This window comes from Littorina saxatilis, linkage group LG11 (genome assembly GCF_037325665.1).
Source record: "Littorina saxatilis isolate snail1 linkage group LG11, US_GU_Lsax_2.0, whole genome shotgun sequence".
Taxonomy (NCBI): Eukaryota; Metazoa; Mollusca; class Gastropoda; order Littorinimorpha; family Littorinidae; genus Littorina; species Littorina saxatilis.
In genome coordinates this window covers 26,301,731-26,320,231 of record NC_090255.1, presented here as the reverse complement: position 1 = coordinate 26,320,231, position 18,501 = coordinate 26,301,731, and the positions used below count along the sequence as shown (strand labels likewise).

General features: G+C 43.6%; 1 protein-coding gene and 1 long non-coding RNA gene across 3 annotated transcripts in view; both read left to right on the top strand.

Annotated features, from left to right (window-relative positions):
- Window positions 1–1,268: 1,268 nt before the first annotated feature.
- The window catches only part of LOC138980127 (caspase-3-like), a 36,123-nt gene continuing 18,890 nt past the window's right edge, over window positions 1,269–18,501 (top strand). The window contains exon 1 of the mRNA XM_070352938.1: window positions 1,269–1,486. Within this exon, the coding sequence (XP_070209039.1) occupies window positions 1,339–1,486 (148 nt within the window). The 5' untranslated portion in view covers window positions 1,269–1,338. The remainder of the gene's footprint in view (window positions 1,487–18,501) is intronic.
- LOC138980126 (uncharacterized) lies at window positions 11,472–18,464 on the top strand. 2 transcript variants are annotated; one of them, XR_011460244.1, is made up of 3 exons: window positions 11,472–12,798; window positions 13,141–13,234; window positions 17,237–18,464. It is a non-coding gene; the product is annotated as an uncharacterized lncRNA (long non-coding RNA). The 2 variants fall into 2 exon arrangements; XR_011460245.1 differs by lacking the exon at window positions 17,237–18,464 and having other exon boundaries at window positions 11,472–12,034; window positions 12,717–12,798; window positions 13,141–13,446.

Sequence of the window (18,501 nt, the reverse complement as noted above, 5' to 3'; positions counted from 1 at the left end):
AATGATCACGAGTATCTGCTCAAATCAAAAATCAAATAAAAAAAATCCGCAACCTCCTCATGCCCTCTGGCCTCCCACCTTCCCAGAATTTGATACCAGTGTCCAGCGCCGGGTGTCGCTCCTGTCCGGGATGTGTGTTGTGTGCCGGTCACCTGCGGGACACCACTACTTTCAGTAGTGTAGTCACTGGCCAGTCTTTCCACATCAGAGACTGCTTGTCGTGCACCTCCACTAATGTGGTGTACCTCATAGACTGTGATAAGTGCCACGGCAAGCAATATGTGGGGGAGACTGGTCAGACTGTCCGTCGCAGGTTCTATGGCCACACATACACCATTCGGAAGGACGTGGACACCCTGGTGGCGAAACACTTCAGGTCCCCCGAGCATTCCCTGTCTGACATGAGGGTGACCGTAATTGAACAGGTCAAAGTTGATAACGTGGACATGGGAGGCGAAGGGAGAGGTTCTGGCGGTATAAGTTGCGTACCAACTATCCTGAGGGCCTGAATGTGTTTGACTGAAATGTATGAGCCTACTCAGGATAGGTGTTACGCGATTTGTATCGCTTAGGGCTTACCTGTGCCTTTGGATGTCTACCTTTCCTTTTTTGGAAGTGGTTAAAGGATCGCTGAAAATGCAGTTTGTTTCTTACATGTTTGTGTGTGTGTGTGTGTGTGTGTGTGTGTGTGTGTGTGTGTGTGTGTGTGTGTGTGTGTGTGTGTGTGTGTGTGAGTGTGTGTGTGTTTGTGTGTGTGTGACAGATAGAGAGAGATAAATAGAGAGAGAGATAACGAAATAGAGAGAGAGAGAGAGATAGAGAGAGAGAACGAAACTTATGACGTTTGGTTGTGACGTTTTACATGACGATTTTTTTCTTTTTTAATCAAGAATTTTACGTCATTGTTTGCTTACATTCATTTCACTGAAGAAGGGCGTGGCCCGAAAGTCTTTGGAACTTGGTGTTTACTGTGTTTTTTTTTCTAATTAATCAAAAAGTTGGGGCACAATCAAATAAATACAATATGAAAGATTTATCGCACTACTTAAGTGCCCAATTAGATATTGTGCATTCGCTCTATCTAAGGAAGAGTTTTCATTTGATGATGTGACATGTGTGAGTGTGTGATTATGATTGTGTGTGTGTGTGTGTGTGTGTGTGTGTGTGTGTGTGTGTGTGTGTGTGTGTGTGTGTGTGTGTGTGTGTACCAGTATTTAAACGAGATAAACTACGTCATCCTGCTAACGTGAAAATATAATTGCAGAATGGTCAGGCTGTCATGGAAGCACACGAGCATTGTTATCCCTGGTTAACCTTGATGAGATCAAAGAGAATATCATGGAGAATACGCAGCTGCTGGACAGTGTGGTCAACATTTATTGTGACCAGTCTCGCAACCACAGCCAGGCCTGCTTTGAGACAGCCAAGAGTGTGCTTTTCAAGCTGCGCCACTGTCTTCAGCACCATGAACACTACAAGAGAATTGGTAAGACATGGCAACACAATTCCTCAATACTTTTCCCATCCTCACTCTGAAAATGTTTCTAGTTTCAAGAAGCTTAACTTCTTAAATTTGAGACGAGTATTTGGCTTTGCCTTGGCCGCTAGGGTCGGTGACGCTAGGGTCGGTGACACCTACACCTCTTTGTATCCATTTTGGCTTTGCCTTAACCGCTAGGGTCGGTGACACCTACACCTCTTTGTATCCATTTGGCTTTGCCTTAACCGCTAGGGTCGGTGACACCTACACCTCTTTGTATCCATTTGGCTTTGCCTTAACCGCTAGGGTCGGTGACACCTACACCTCTTCGTATCAGTCTGCCTTGAAGGCGAGGACATACGTCGAACAGATGGCCAGAACAGCGTGGTGAATTTTCCTCGAATGAGGGTGCAGTGTTCTGTATAGAACCGAGGCGCGTAAGCCCTGACGGTGCCCTGGCGGGTACTGCTCACAGCCCGGTGTCGCGTGCATGCACGTTTGCATGTTTAGTTTTTCACATAAAAACTTTGGCCACACAACACAGCACTCACAGAACACCAATGTAAATAAATGAAAGTATTTAATAGTTCCCAGTTGGGTGAAATATGGGGGTGACGATGGATGGAACAATGAAAGGGTTAACACGAATACATGAGGATGAACATAATGAACATGAGAAAGTACACAACAGTCAAAATAACGACAACAAACGACATACGAGACAATCAGGATAGTCAAACACAAAGCACGTACGTCATAAAGGCCCTCCTCATTCCATAAATGATATCTATCGTAAGAAAGTACTTATCTACACGTTCGACGAATTCAGGGGGGGGGGGGGGGGTGCGCCCTCGGGTCGACACCTGCGTCTCTGTCGCGGGGGTGAGAGAATCAGCCCAGTTAAGAGCTGTCACACGGCACACACTCTGCAGCGACGGCGCCGGTTCGATGTTGCTGCCCAACAGCAGCGTGGTTGCGCCGCTGTGACGTTACAAGATAGCTGCTCAAAACAGCGTAATGAAGCCTCGGAGAAGATCCAGAGGGGCTGCTCACACAGCAGCGTGGGGGTGACGATGCGAGAGTCCAAACTGGCTGCTCACGCAGCAGCGTGGTGGTGCCTCCTCCATGCTGTGAAGCTAGGGTTCGCACCTTCCCGTCCGGTCTGTCTTCGACAGTAAACGCTGAAAGCCTAGAAGGCCAAAGTCAATATTCTCCCCAAAAATATAAGACACGTGACTTCCTCCTCCAATAGACATCATTATTAGGGATGAGGAGGAAGCACAATGACTAAACTTTGGTTTCCTTCTACGATATAATTTACCATTATAATGATTTCCTTTTAAACCCTATGATGAACACTATTTACAACAACACAAAGACGAGACAAAACAGTACAACTGGTAACTAATGTAGGTTCCCTGTCCCCTGCCACCGGCCGCTAATTCACCTTCAGCAAAAACTGACAAAAGTCTATCCAATTAGACCAAGAAATTTGACTTACCTCACACAGGCTAATGAAAAACATCGCGCACTTTACGCAACCGACTTTAACAAAGTCCACAGTAGACGTACATTACTACTGAAAATAACTTCGAACTCAAACGACAATTCACACACGAATTTCGAAGCCGTTCGAACAAACATCTGGTCTCGGCCGAGACAGAAAAAAGAATGCCTATGAATTTCTCAGTCAGCAACCAGGTAAACGGTGAACCCTACAAATAGCGCGCAGCTTACCGTGAACGTCCCGTGCAATGCGTGCAAAGCGTGCAAGGCGCGAATCACTGAGCTAAGCCCAGCTACCGGTCTTCCCACCTTGACACAGGTACCTGTCAGCAACGCCCGACCAAGGAACCTTATAACTACATACAACTGTCCGCGACACCCGGTGTAACACGAAATTTTTACTCCACAAAAAATTTACTCCGGAGTAAATATTTCGTACGAAATTCTTACTCCGAGTACACTTTTCGTACGAGAAAAGAACTCCCCAAGGCACGAAAAAATTACTCCCTCCACGAAATTTTTACTCCCCATTTTTTTCACTTCCAGTAAAAATCTCGTACGCCAAAATGGGATGCGGGCGAAGGGATAATGCCAATAAGTGATCTCGCCCACACGAATGTCGCGCTACCCTCCTTCCACCCCTTCCACCACCAAGACTAATAGTCCAGGCATCTTAGCCACTTTAGTGAAGGGAACGTTGAAGTGACAATGACTAGGTTTAAAATGTCCCTTATCAGAAAGTTCAACCTCAGTCCTTTGATGTTTATTAAACACATTTTCATATAAAGTTGGCGCTTCATATGGAAAAGTGGCTTTGAAATTGACCCTAATCCTTCTTTGGGCTCTGTAAATGTCGTTTGGGGCTATGGTTGTAAAACGGTATCTACTGGTCACCCCAATGTATAAACTGAAAACTCTTTCTGCACCAGAACACGCAGAAAGGATTGTATCTGCCTGATGTCTGATGCTTTTCAAAATCCCCAACCACTAACACCTTCAAAACGGACATTAACTGACACTGTTGTTTTTCCCTATATAATCCTTACTATTTTTCCGAGACGTCGTCGTGTTGTGTATTTAGCTTGCCACAACCTCATACATGGTCCTAAAAGTTAAAGTTGAAGAAAATACTAAAGATAAATGAACAAGCTGACGCAGTGTCATTCGCACCGCGAATCCCCCCATGGGAACATACTAAAGTCTGGTTCCAAATAGGCTCAATTTCCTTCTATTTCTTTGTATTTCTGCCTCGTAGGGGTAGGGGTGTTCAAACCAAAGGCACCTTTAAACCAAAATTCAAATCACACATCTTACAATACTACGACACTCAGCAGTGAAAGGGTGTCTGCTGGTAAAAAATTCCAAACAATCCTAAAAGTACTTCACTACTAAACGTGCTTTTAAAAAGAGCCGTTATTTTTCCCTCTATAATCAGTATTGTGTTTTCTGCGAACATGTAGTCTATTTAGATGGTTGTCATGTGCACATGAGTTGCTAAAGCGTTTTCAGTTGGGCATATGTCGAAAAGCAAAGAATTAGCCCTTTGAAAACCATCAGAACTGTCACACAAAAATAACATTTACCTATCTCACCAACTGACCAAACATAGGGCTTTTCCTTATGTATTATGTATTGTCGTGTTTTTTGTAGCATACTTGTGAAAACAGCCACCACTGTTGTAAATGATACTTTAAAGAGCATTATTTCATTTTTACAGTTGAAGGACAACCTGGACTGCCGTATATTACAGCTGTTTTACAATCAGCCAAAATTTTCTTAACAAACGTATGTTAAGAACAACTCCCATAGTGAAATTGAAGGAAAACAAAGTGAAAATCCGCCTGCCATAGAGGAGCTAAAGAATCAACAATAAACGACCGCATGGATAGCTTGATGCACGAATGCATTGCGGACATGTTTGTCTCCAACCAAGAGAAAGTTCCAAAAAATCCCTTTTGTGCTTCTTATTATACAGTGACGTCAAAGACAGCCTTTTCTGCTGTTCATACATTCAGGGGTTATGGTTACACTAAACGACGTAGTTGTAGCCATACTGCCATCCAGATTTATTTTTTCCTTGCGAGCAGTCACAGGGTGTTTGTGCTGTCTGCCAACCGTTAGATGACCCCGCCCAAGTCTGTTAAGGGACCGTTTGACCGTTATAGAACGCGTCTTTTTGATTTTTTTGGCACAGTTGGAAACGGTTGATTTTTATCCCTACCATTGTTTCCAATATATAGGAATGTTTTGTGAACAACGGATAATAGCCGCTACTCGCATGGGTAGCAAAAGTGAGCGTACATACTCACCTAGCTGGTCGTCCAGCCGTTGTCCGTTGCCCGTCTTTATCTGTCTGTACTGAACATTACCTTTGGATATTTCTCCAACGCTATGAAGTGAAGAAACACCAAATGTTGCAAAATGTTGTATGACCCCAAGAGCTCAAAAAAGATACTTGAGAACCTTGACCTTACCATAAGGTCAAGGTCACAGGGAGAATTAATGTGGTCTAAAAACTGCAAAATTTCACATTGTGCCAGTTTTCTGGAAAACAAATAAAAAACAGCGGGCTTAGTTTTGTATGGTATACAAGAAAAAGAAAGCCTTATCTTCTGATACCATTTTGGTTGACCTCGCTTCAATGTCAAGGTCAGAGGAGCCCTTCAAAGTTGAATTGTAGACATATTTTGATGTGAGCTTGCCCCTTTAACTTTACTATGGACGATATCTCTTACAAACTTAAACACTGAGTGGGGCGTTTGTTAGAATTTCATAGTGAGCCACATCTGGTCACATATCGTTAGGGTCAAGGTCACATTGACCCCTATGAAAAATGTGACCAAGCCGGGTAAAGAAATCCATGTGTCTTGGTAAAAAATCTTAACAAAGCAAAGCCCATGCGACTCTCATGCTTGACCTTTGTCTTAAAGTGACCTTGACCTTCAGGTGACCTTGAAGGTGAAGGTCTAACAACTGAAGCTGGCAAGGACATTGTACACTATTAGAACTGGTTTACAGATTTTTCCTACCAAATTACACATGACCTTTGGCCAAGGTCAAGATCATCAAAGGTCACACATCACAAGGCTATCAATTCAAGACATAGGAAGCATAAACATACTTATTGGCACTTTCTACAAAGAGACATTGTCACTTTTAGTGATTCAATTGCCCGTTTCAGTCACATTTCATAAGGGGCAAAGTGACCTTGACCTTGATGATATGTGACTAAATGTGGCTCAATATCAGTATATAACATGTGCCCCACACAATTATGAAGTTTGAAAGATTTTTTTCATAGTTCAGGGTCAAGGTCACTTCAAAACATGTATACAATTCAACTTTGAAGGACTCCTGTGACCTTGACATTAAAGCGAGGTCAACCAAAATGGTATCAGAAGATAAGGCTTTCTTTTTCTTGTATACCATACAAAACTAAGCCCGCTGTTTTTATATTTAGTCAAGTTATGACTAAATATTTTAACATCGAGGGGGAATCGAAACGAGGGTCGTGGTGTATGTGCGTGTGTGTGTGTGTGTGTGTGTGTGTCTGTGTGTGTGTGTAGAGCGATTCAGACTAAACTACTGGACCGATCTTTATGAAATTTGACATGAGAGTTCCTGGGTATGAAATCCCCGAACGTTTTTTTCATTTTTTATATTTAGTCAAGTTTTGACTAAATATTTTAACGTAGAGGGGGGAATCGAGACGAGGGTCGTGGTGTATGTGTGTGTGTGTGTGTGTCTGTGTGTGTGTGTAGAGCGATTCAGACCAAACTACTGGACCGATCTTTATGAAATTTGACATGAGAGTTCCTGGGTATGAAATCCCCGAACGTTTTTTTCATTTTTTTGATAAATGTCTTTGATGACGTCATATCCGGCTTTTCGTGAAAGTTGAGGCGGCACTGTCACGCCCTCATTTTTCAACCAAATTGGTTGAAATTTTGGTCAAGTAATCTTCGACGAAGCCCGGGGTTCGGTATTGCATTTCAGCTTGGTGGCTTAAAAATTAATTAATGACTTTGGTCATTAAAAATCGGAAAATTGTAAAAAAAAATAAAAATTTATAAAACGATCCAAATTTACGTTTATCTTATTCTCCATCATTTGCTGATTCCAAAAACATATAAATATGTTATATTCGGATTAAAAACAAGCTCTGAAAATTAAATATATAAAAATTATTATCAAAATTAAATTGTCCAAATCAATTTAAAAACACTTTCATCTTATTCCTTGTCGGTTCCTGATTCCGAAAACATATAGATATGATATGTTTGGATTAAAAGCACGCTCAGAAAGTTAAAACAAAGAGAGGTACAAAAAAGCGTGCTATCCTTCTTAGCGCAACTACTACCCCGCTCTTCTTGTCAATTTCACTGCCTTTGCCATGAGCGGTGGCCTGACGATGCTACGAGTAAAATGGCATTGCGTTCAGTTTCATTCTGTGAGTTCGACAGCTACTTGACTAAATATTGTATTTTCGCCTTACGCGACTTGTTTGATAAATGTCTTTGATGACGTCATATCCGGCTTTTCGTGAAAGTTGAGGCGGCACTGTCACGCCCTCATTTTTCAACCAAATTGGTTGAAATTTTGGTCAAGTAATCTTCGACGAAGCCCGGACTTCGGTATTGCATTTCAGCTTGGTGGCTTAAAAATTAATTAATGACTTTGGTCATTAAAAATCTGAAAATTGTAAAAAAAAAATAAAAATTTATAACACGATCCAAATTTACGTTTATCTTATTTTCCATCATTTGCTGATTCCAAAAACATATACATATGTTATATTCGGATTTAAAACAAGCTCTGAAAATTAAATATATAAAAATTATTATCAAAATTAAATTGTCCAAATCAATTTAAAAACACTTTCATCGTATTCCTTGTCAGTTCCTGATTCCAAAAACATATAGATATGATATGTTTGGATTAAGAACACGCTCAGAAAGTTAAAACAAAGAGAGGTACAGAAAAGCGTGCTATCCTTCTTAGCGCAACTACTACCCCGCTCTTCTTGTCAATTTCACTGCCTTTGCCATGAGCGGTGGACTGACGATGCTACGAGTATACGGTCTTGCTGAAAAATGGCATTGCGTTCAGTTTCATTCTGTGAGTTCGACAGCTACTTGACTAAATATTGTATTTTCGCCTTACGCCACTTGTTAATTTGTTTTCCAGAAAACTGGCACAATGTGAAATTTTGCAATTTTTAGACCACATTCATTCTCCCTGTGACCTTGACCTTAAGGTAAGGTCAAGGTTCTCAAGTATCTTTTTTGAGCTCTTGGGGTCATACAACATTTTGCAACATTTGGTGTTTCTTCACTTCATAGCGTTCGAGAAAAATCCAAAGGTAATGATTTGTACAGACAGATGAAGACGGGCAACGGACAACGGCTGTACGACCAGGGTGAGTATGTACGCTCACTTTTGCTACACATGCGAGTAGCGGCTATTATCCGTTGTTCACAAAACATTCCTATATAATGTTTGGAAACAATGGTAGGGATAAAAATCAACCGTTTCCAAATGTGCTAAAAAAATCAAAAAGACGCGTTCTATAACGGTCAAACGGTCCCTTAACAGACTTGGGCGGGGTCGTCTGACGGTTGGCAGACAGCACAAACACCCTGTGACTGCTCGCAAGGAAAAAATAAATCTGGATGGTAGTATGGCTACAACTACGTCGTTTAGTGTAACCATAACCCCTGAATGTATGAACAGCAGAAAAGGCTGTCTTTGACGTCACTGTATTATAGTATAATAAGAAGCACAAAAGGGATTTTTTGGAACTTTCTCTTGGTTGGAGACAAACATGTCCGCAATGCATTCGTGCATCAAGCTATCCATGCAGTCGTTTATTGTTGATTCTTTAGCTCCTCTATGGCAGGGGGATTTTCACTTTGTTTTCCTTCAATTTCACTATGGGAGTTGTTCTTAACATACGTTTGTTAAGAAAATTTTGGCTGATTGTAAAACAGCTGTAATATACGGCAGTCCAGGTTGTCCTTCAACTGTAAAAATGAAATAATGCTCTTTAAAGTATCATTTACAACAGTGGTGGCTGTTTTCACAAGTATGCTACAAAAAACACGACAATATATAATACATAAGGAAAAGCCCTATGTTTGGTCAGTTGGTGAGATAGGTAAATGTTATTTTTGTGTGACAGTTCTGATGGTTTTCAAAGGGCTAATTCTTTGCTTTTCGACATATGCCCAACTGAAAACGCTTTAGCAACTCATGTGCACATGACAACCATCTAAATAGACTACATGTTCGCAGAAAACACAATACTGATTATAGAGGGAAAAATAACGGCTCTTTTTAAAAGCACGTTTAGTAGTGAAGTACTTTTAGGATTGTTTGGAATTTTTTACCAGCAGACACCCTTTCACTGCTGAGTGTCGTAGTATTGTAAGATGTGTGATTTGAATTTTGGTTTAAAGGTGCCTTTGGTTTGAACACCCCTACCCCTACGAGGCAGAAATACAAAGACATAGAAGGAAATTGAGCCTATTTGGAACCAGACTTTAGTATGTTCCCATGGGGGGATTCACGGTGCGAATGACACTGCGTCAGCTTGTTCATTTATCTTTAGTATTTTCTTCAACTTTAACTTTTAGGACCATGTATGAGGTTGTGGCAAGCTAAATACACAACACGACGACGTCTCGGAAAAATAGTAAGGATTATGTAGGGAAAAACAACAGTGTCAGTTAATGTCCGTTTTGAAGGTGTTAGTGGTTGGGGATTTTGAAAAGCATCAGACATCAGGCAGATACAATCCTTTCTGCGTGTTCTGGTGCAGAAAGAGTTTTCAGTTTATACATTGGGGTGACCAGTAGATACCGTTTTACAACCATAGCCCCAAACGACATTTACAGAGCCCAAAGAAGGATTAGGGTCAATTTCAAAGCCACTTTTCCATATGAAGCGCCAACTTTATATGAAAATGTGTTTAATAAACATCAAAGGACTGAGGTTGAACTTTCTGATAAGGGACATTTTAAACCTAGTCATTGTCACTTCAACGTTGTTCTCTTATTTGCTTGGACTATAACAGGGGACAAGGGAGTCAAAATTTCGTACACCTGGCATGGGAAGTTAAATTGCTCGTGTTGGGGTGAAGTAATTTATTCGTTATTTATTCGTCAGGGGGGTAACATTTTTGAATGAAATGTTTACTCGGAACTCACCTGTCTTGGGGAGTAATTTTCTCGTGCAATGGGGGAGTGCTTTTTTCGTAAAGGGAGTAACTTTTTCGTACGAAATGTTTACTCCGGAGTAAAAATCTCGTGGGAGTCATTTTCTCGTGTTACAGGGGCGCACGGCACTGTATAAATTCCCCCTCCTTTGCCCTCTCTCGCCATCATTATGGGGGCGAGGACGCCCCCATTCTATACGGATAGTTTAGAGGTTGACCATGGGCAGCGCCATTTTGTTGTGAAATACGTCATCAGTTTGTGTACACAGGAAGTTGTGACATCCGTCACCCTATGGGAGGGGTGAAGGCAACATTGTTCATCTGTAGAAAGTTGTGAAATCCGTCACCCTATGCAGGGCCGGACTAGGCAAAGAGGAGGGGGGGGGGGGGTTGCCAGTGGTGGCCCAGGGGGATGTCCCCCCTGGCGGCAGGGGCGGATCAGTTCATTTTATGACTGTTTTTTTCCAAAAGTATATTGTGAAGATATGGGTGTGAAGGCGCGAAGCGCCGAGCCGACGGCGCGAAGCGCCTAGCTTGCTAGGGGGGTCCGATCCGGGGGCATGCCCCCCCGGACAATTTTGAAAAAAAGGATGCAATCTGGTGCATTCTGAGGATGATCATTACCAGTTTCAGGCAGCAGATTTTGTCACTGATTAATACCCCAAAAATTGAAACTCAATGTAAAATAAAGAAATGCATACCTCATTCAATATTTTTATTTTTTGGCTGGGGGGGGGTCCGGAAACCCTACAACCCCCCCCCTCCCCCCCCCCCCCTCGTTGTGGGGGTCAGGGGGCGAAGCCCCCTGAAGCTGACGGGTAGGTCATATTCTGAGATAGGAAAATGGTCGCTCCTTGCATGAAACGGAATAAAATAAGCAATAATAAAAAAAAAAATTAAATAAGTAAGGTACATGTTTAGGCTAGGGGGGGGGTTGCGCAACCCCCATAACCCCCCCGGTAGTCCGGCCCTGCTATGGGAGGGGTGACGTCAAAATTGGTCATCACAGAGTTTGTGTAACACAGGAAGTTGTGAAATACGTCACCCTATGGGAGGGGTGACGTCAAAATTGTTCAACAAAAACATGATAAGTCGCATTGTGCAGGGTCAACTGCATCAAACTCAAACCGAGCCATTCATACCTAGCTGTATTTGAGTGACTTATATACCGACATTTTTATTTCTTATTTTCAGCACAGGTGTAGGAAAAATCATGAACCAAAATGTTATTTATTTTCTAATTTAACATTTTTTTTACAAATATGACCATGGTCTTTTAAACATACAGTGACATTAAACATTGTTATGTTAAAAAAAAGAAAAAAGAAAAAAAGCTTTTGTGCACAAATCAGAAAATACATTGTACATTTTACCTACAGGCCAAACAGTGTCTGTTGGCGGCAAAGGACCCAGCAAGTTGCTATTTTTAGATCGATTAAAAGTTGTCAAGAACAGGCGCTTACATTTGGATGTGTCCACTGATAGTAGGTTTGGTTGTGATCAATCAGAATGATGTAGGAATAAAAATGTATGACAGTTTGGTATGATGACATGTAATTCAAATATGCTGAAATGTAATATTATACATGATATAATATTATTATGGCTGTTGCCATGACCATGAACCCCAAGAAAGGTTTAATGTTATGTAAAATCAAAATACCAAAATCAAGCACCTACTAATCTGGTCTACGGTGCGGCCAACTTCGCCGCGCCGCGCTCATTGGCTCAGTATTGAACTTGCGTCAAGGCCGATGCGCGTAGATTCCCAGAATGTTTACTTTCGGTTAGATTCTTCGACAGCATTCGCAGAGGTGACTGCCGTTACAGAGGTGAGTAAAACTGACCATCGAAAGGAAAATAAGATTCATATTGGTAATACTAATAACATACTTGCACAAGCATGTATCTACCAAAACTGTATGGGAGCACATAGTTGGAAAGGCGTGGTGAAGCGATCAAATCGAATCGTCCGTCTCAGTCAGTGCACTGATCAGCCACCACGATTGAACGTCACTGTCTGTATTTTGTATGTAAGCAGAGCTTCCAAACTAGTTAAATCCTGATGTAGTTTACAAAAACAAAACAAAATCTCATTCCTGTTCCATTGTTATTCTTGTAGTTGTGATATATTCTAGTGAAACTGAAAGTAAGTGTTAAAAGCAGAAAAGCCGGACTGAATCAGGTAATTGGGTTGGGAAAGTTTTGCTAAGAAATCCTGTTATTTCCCTGGGTTAATAAGCATCTCTTTGTCCAACTATTTACACAATTTATTTGACTAGTTTGTGGTTTCAATTGAAATTATTGTTGTATTTATTTCTAGACTACAAGAACTTGCATTGATTGCATTTCATTGTTACAGCACAAAACACTGAATGACACATACTGATTGACGAGCATGCCAATAGCCTTCTCGTTTTACAGTATAGGTACTGATAGTTGTATACAAGTTTGAATATCACTTTGAACACTGCCACATTCAGTTCTTTTCATCATTGAATAATTTTGTTTCAGGAAGCAAGCACCACTTTTGTTGTTGATGAAAACCCCTGTACAGTCAGAAGTGTGTCAAGCTCAAAGTATTATTTCACAAAAGGTGAGAAGTTATTCGTTACATTTGCAACATTTATTGTTGAAAAATATTGAACATAAAGGCAGAATTTGTTTGTCTTGTGATTGTGATGCCTACAACTACACCCGCTTGTGATTTCTCAGTCAAGTTACTGCAGATTTGTGTATATTTCAGTCTCATGTGGTATTTGCCATATTTTTGTGTGAACATGTGTATTTTTCAAGACTTAGATTCTGTGATAACATAAAATACCATAACACATTTGACACCAGTGCATCATATAATATTTTTGGATAATTCTCATTACGCATGATTTTTTATTGTGTCACTGTGTGTACATTTACATGTGTTTTTAAATGTCAACAGGTGACAGTTCCACTTTTGGAAGAGGTGTGCAGTGAGATTGCAGAAAATGAATGCCTGTCAGCTGATCTGTGAAGCCATGTTAAAACCTTGGACTGTAAGTGTTTAGGGAAACACTGTATGAATGAATACAATTTTGTTGGAGTAGTGTTTTCACTTTTGCTTATAATGTAAAACAATTTCAAGTTTAAATTTCAAGTTATTCAGTTACGCTGAGAATAAGCTGTCATATATACATGACAAGTAAGCAGTGCTCCCTGTATGGCATACGTGTAATTATTGTTGATCATTCGCGTACACATTCCAGACTTGTCAACTCGGTGTTGGTGATGTTTGGACTGTTGTTTGCAAGTTGTATGCTGATTGAAAGAACTGAAAGTGTGCTGAGGTATAGCAGAGATGATCTTCTACGTGTGAGAGAGACTATTGGCAGTAAGTACAGCCCTGAACTCCTGATTTCGACTGATTTCCTTTTGAGTGAACTCGACTTCTCTGCCACAAGCGCCCGCAACGTGTCCTCGTCCTCTAACGAACAGTATCGTAGGCCTCATCGCAAGCGAGGCAAGCGTGGCGGCTTGCTCGTTCGTCTTCGAAACCGCTCCACTCGTCCCCCTCTGCCGTCGATATTTCTGTCAAACGTGCGTTCATTAGACAATAAGAAAGACGAACTGTTCTACTTGTTGAAGACCCAGCGTGATTACAGTGACTGTTCTGTGTTTTGCTTCACGGAGACGTGGCTAAAGCCCACCACACCTGACGCCCCCCTCCAACCCTCCGGCTTCTCCATCCATCGTGTCGATCGCTCGCCTGAACTCTCTCAGAAGACACAGGGAGGTGGGATTTGCTTTATGATCAATGATCGATGGTGCACTGACTGTAAAGTGCTTTCTACGCACGGTTCGCCAGATCTCGAAACGATAACTCTACAGTGCAAGCCTTTCTACTTGCCGAGAGAGTTTACCTCCCTTGTCTTGGTCGGCGTGTATATTCACCCACAGGCACACGCAGCTACAGCCATTCAAGAACTCTCTAGGCAAGTATCTGCAATGGAGAATAGGTTTCCTGACTGTCGGGTGCTGGTGATGGGGGACTTTAACCATACGAAGCTGAACAAGGAACTCCCCAGGTACAAACAACACGTCAAGGTTGGCACGCGTAACAAGGCTACACTCGACCACTGCTACAGTACTATCAGTGGTGCGTACCGCGCCATCAGTCGCCCCCCTCTCGGTCGCTCCGACCACGTCATGGTCTACCTCCTCCCTGCCTACCGTCAGCGGCTGAAGACAGCCAAGTCCCACGTCAGAACAGTTAAACGCTGGAACTCAGATTCCATCGAGCAGCTGCAAGGCTGTTTTGACTGTACAGACTGGGCGGCGCTTACCCAGCCATGCGTCGACGTTCACGAGCAGGCCGACGTCTTGACGTCCTACATCGCATTCTGCGAAGACGTCTGTATCCCGACCAAGGAGGTGAAGTCCTGGGCCAACGACAAGCCGTGGTTCAACGGCGGCCTGAAGAAGCAGCTGAAGGCCAAGGACGACGCCCACAAGAGCGGTGACGAGGCGCAGTTCAAGCGGGCCAAGTACGACCTCCAGCGGGAGATGCGTAAGGCGAGGTGGGACTACAAGTGCAAACTGGAGGAGCAATTCCAGTCCGGCAACTCTCGTGCTGTGTGGCACGGGCTCCAGGCGGTCACGAACTACAAGAAGAAGAGCCCCCCAGTAGCCGACGACCCCACCCTCCCTGACAAACTTAACGAGTTTTACGCTCGTTTTGACCGCGACAACCACACCCCTGTGACGGCGTCATTCCCCGACCCCTCGTCCCCCCTGCCTCCCCCCTTCACTGTCAGTGAGCGGGATGTTCGGCTGCTTCTCCGCAAACAGAAAAGCAGGAAAGCGGCTGGCCCAGACGGCGTCTCAGGCCCTACCCTACGGCATTGTGGGGATCAGCTGACACCTGTTCTCACTGACCTCTTTAACTCCTCCCTCCAGCTCTGTACTGTTCCCCACTGCTTCAAGGCCTCAACCATCATCCCCGTCCCCAAGAAGCCCACAGCGTCGGCCATGAACGACTACAGACCGGTGGCCCTTACCTCCCTGGTGATGAAAGTGCTTGAGCGCCTGGTCCTCAAGCACCTCCAGTCCGTCATCAGCGGTAGGCTCGATCCCCTCCAGTTCGCCTACCAGGCCAACCGGTCTGTGGACGACGCTGTCGCCGTTGCCCTCCACTTCATCCTCCAGCACCTCGAGACCCCCAACTCCTATGCCCGCCTCCTCTTTGTGGACTACTCCTCGGCCTTTAACACCATTATCCCCCAAAAACTCTATGACAAGCTCCTCCTCTTTGACCTTGCCCCTTCCCTCTGCCTGTGGCTCCTTGACTTCCTCCTTCAGCGCCCCCAGACAGTCAAGGTCAACGGCCTCCTCTCCAAGACGCTGGTCCTGAGCACCGGAGCACCCCAGGGGTGCGTCCTCTCACCGCTGCTCTACTGCCTCTTCACCAACGACTGCGTCGCCTCTCATGACTCAGTTCAGCTGGTGAAGTTCGCTGACGACACCACAGCCGAAGGTCTCATCACCGGCGGTGATGAGACCGTGTACCGCCAGGAGGTCGACTGTCTGGTGTCGTGGTGCGACAACAACAATCTCCTGCTGAACGCCACCAAGACCAAGGAGATGGTGGTGGACTTTCGCAGGAAAAAAGGCCCTGTGGCTCCACTGATCATCAACGGCGATCCCATCGAGATGGTGGACTTTTTCAAGTTCTTAGGCACCACCATCTCCAACGACCTGTGCTGGGATGATAACGTTGACGCCATCGTCAAGCGAGCGCGGCAACGCCTCTACTTCTTGCGCCAGCTCAAGAAGTTCCGCCTCAGCCAGGTCATCCTGGTCCAGTTCTACAGGGCCGTGGTGGAGAGCATCTTGACATTCTCCATCACAGTGTGGTACGGCAACACCTCCCAGCTGCTCAAGAACAAGCTGGAGCGTGTGGTGCGCACTGCTAGCAGGATCGTCGGCTGTGAGCTGCCCTCCCTAGCATCCCTCTATGCCAAGCGCATGCTGTCCAGAGCCCAGAAAATTGTGGCTGACGAGTCCCACCCTGGCCATCCCCTCTTCGAGCGCCTGCCCTCAGGTCGTCGATTCCGATCCCTGGTGGTACGCACTCGACGTCTCCAGACCTCTTTCTTCCCCCAAGCTGTTTCCTCCCTTAACGCATCCCATCCCTCAGTTGGGCAGCTTCGCAGTCGGTGATCCTGCTGGCGGTGAGCTCACCACATCCTGTGACTCAGTGTTAGGTGGTGGTGGTGGTGGTGGTGGGTAGGGGGGGGGGGGGTTGAGTGGGACTTTGATGTGTGATTTTTATTTTTTTCTATATTTTTAGCTGCATTATTTTAGTCATTCATGAGTGGGTGGGTGGAGGGGATGGGCTAGTTCTAACTATGCATTAGATTATAAAATTGTATTCTGTGTAGACCCTTCCACCAGCATCTTAGACCACTCTTTGTACTTTTTATTTTAATAGATGATTGTCATTTGTTTTACCTCATGTCTGCCCTGTGTGTGATGGTGTGATCGTGACTGCTGTAGTGTGGGCGTGTGTGTGTTGGTGTGTATGTCAGTGAATGTGTGGGCGTGTGTGTGTGTGTGTCAGTGTGTGTGTGGGTGTGCGTGTGTGCGTGATTTTACCAACACTACGCTAAATTCCTTGTGCTTTAAATGTTTTTTTAATGTCACTTGGCTCAATAAATACTGTATTCTGTATTCTGTATTCTTTTTGGATACAATGGTGTGTGTGTTTGCCTTTCTTTTAAAGTTATACGAGGCAGGGAATTATCCCAAGATATGGACTAATAAAAATCTATTTTTGTATATATATATACAGTGGACCCCCCCCCCCCCCCCCCCAATTTGATAATCCCTCCCTTTTAAGACCTTATTTTGTCAGTTTGTCTGTGCATAACTTCTGTAAATTTTCCTTCATTTTAAGACTGCCTCCTTTTAAAGACCCGCTTTCTCAGATTGTTTGAGGTAATACAAAGGTGGTTCTATTGTATGTGTTCAAGTGTAAGACTTTGTGGTCTGTTTGACAGGTGCTGTTCTTCGGGACAAACTTCAGGTGTTTGAGTCATGCCTTGGTCTACGAGGGAAGTTCCGGGACGCGGCCAAGGAAAAGGCTCACTCATTGTACTACGCAAGCCATGCAAGCATTACAGAGGTCACCAAGTCGACTCATGCATCAGCTTCCATTTGCCTCAGGATGTTTGAAAGGCTGGTCGAAGCAACCTATGGGTGCAAACAGGAAGACAACGCGAATGACCGACCGGTGCCAGTGTGTGAGGAAGGATGTGATCAGGTATGTTGCTGGGAGTGTGGTGAAGAAACTAAAAAAGAAAGTTTGGGGCATCAAGAAAGGTGCATACAGATACGAGAAACTGCGCTGTTTAGAAGCACTGAGGTTCAGTGAGCTGTCAGAAAGTGATTGTGATTCTTCAACTGACATGACAACGGTGCTTAACCGAGGAGGACTGACATTTGTCAAAGACAACATTGTGCAAATGTTCCTTGACATGCAGGACATTTTTCGTCGGACTGTGGGTGTCGCTTGCTCTGCCAAAATGAAAGCTGATGACAAGGACTTTCTGCAACAGTGCCAAATCAATGATACAGTGCCTGTGCTTTTTTATGACACAGTTTATGCATTTGACATTTCTTTGAAAGTGCAAGAAGATGTTTTCGAAAATGCTGTCCTGCTTTTTTTTTTAAATCCGAGTCCACCACAAGCTGAGGACAATGTCAATGATGGACAAAGTGCAGCGCGGGTGGAAAGAGTAGAGCATGAAGAACAGGTTGCGTACCAGTGACACTAACATTAACAAGGTGTGAGACGGGCAAAGTTAGCTACATATGCAGTTGATCATATCATTAGTGCCAGTCCACGGATGCTCCCCCCTTGTTTGTGTGTATGTATGTGTGCAGGTTTGCATTTCAGTCTGCATGAGGTGAGCGATAGTGATTTTTAACTGTTGGTGCTCAGTGATTTACAAACATGTTTTCTGTTGCTATGTAAATTCTCCTGTCTTATGTAGAACACACACACTTTGTATTACATTTTTTTTTACAATAATCTCTCTTGGTGCTGGGTACAAATATTTTAAAAGTTTTCAGGTTCATGTTATTCTCTAGTTTCACTTTTTGTTTTACGCTCGACACGTGTTTGAATCTGTATCTGTCTGCAACTGTGAGTAAGTACACCTGAATCCAACATACTAAAGAGAAATAGAGAGCTTCAGTATTTAGTCTGTACTTTTAAAAAAATTGTTATTCCTTGCATTTTTCTTCCGTTGTATTTTTTATG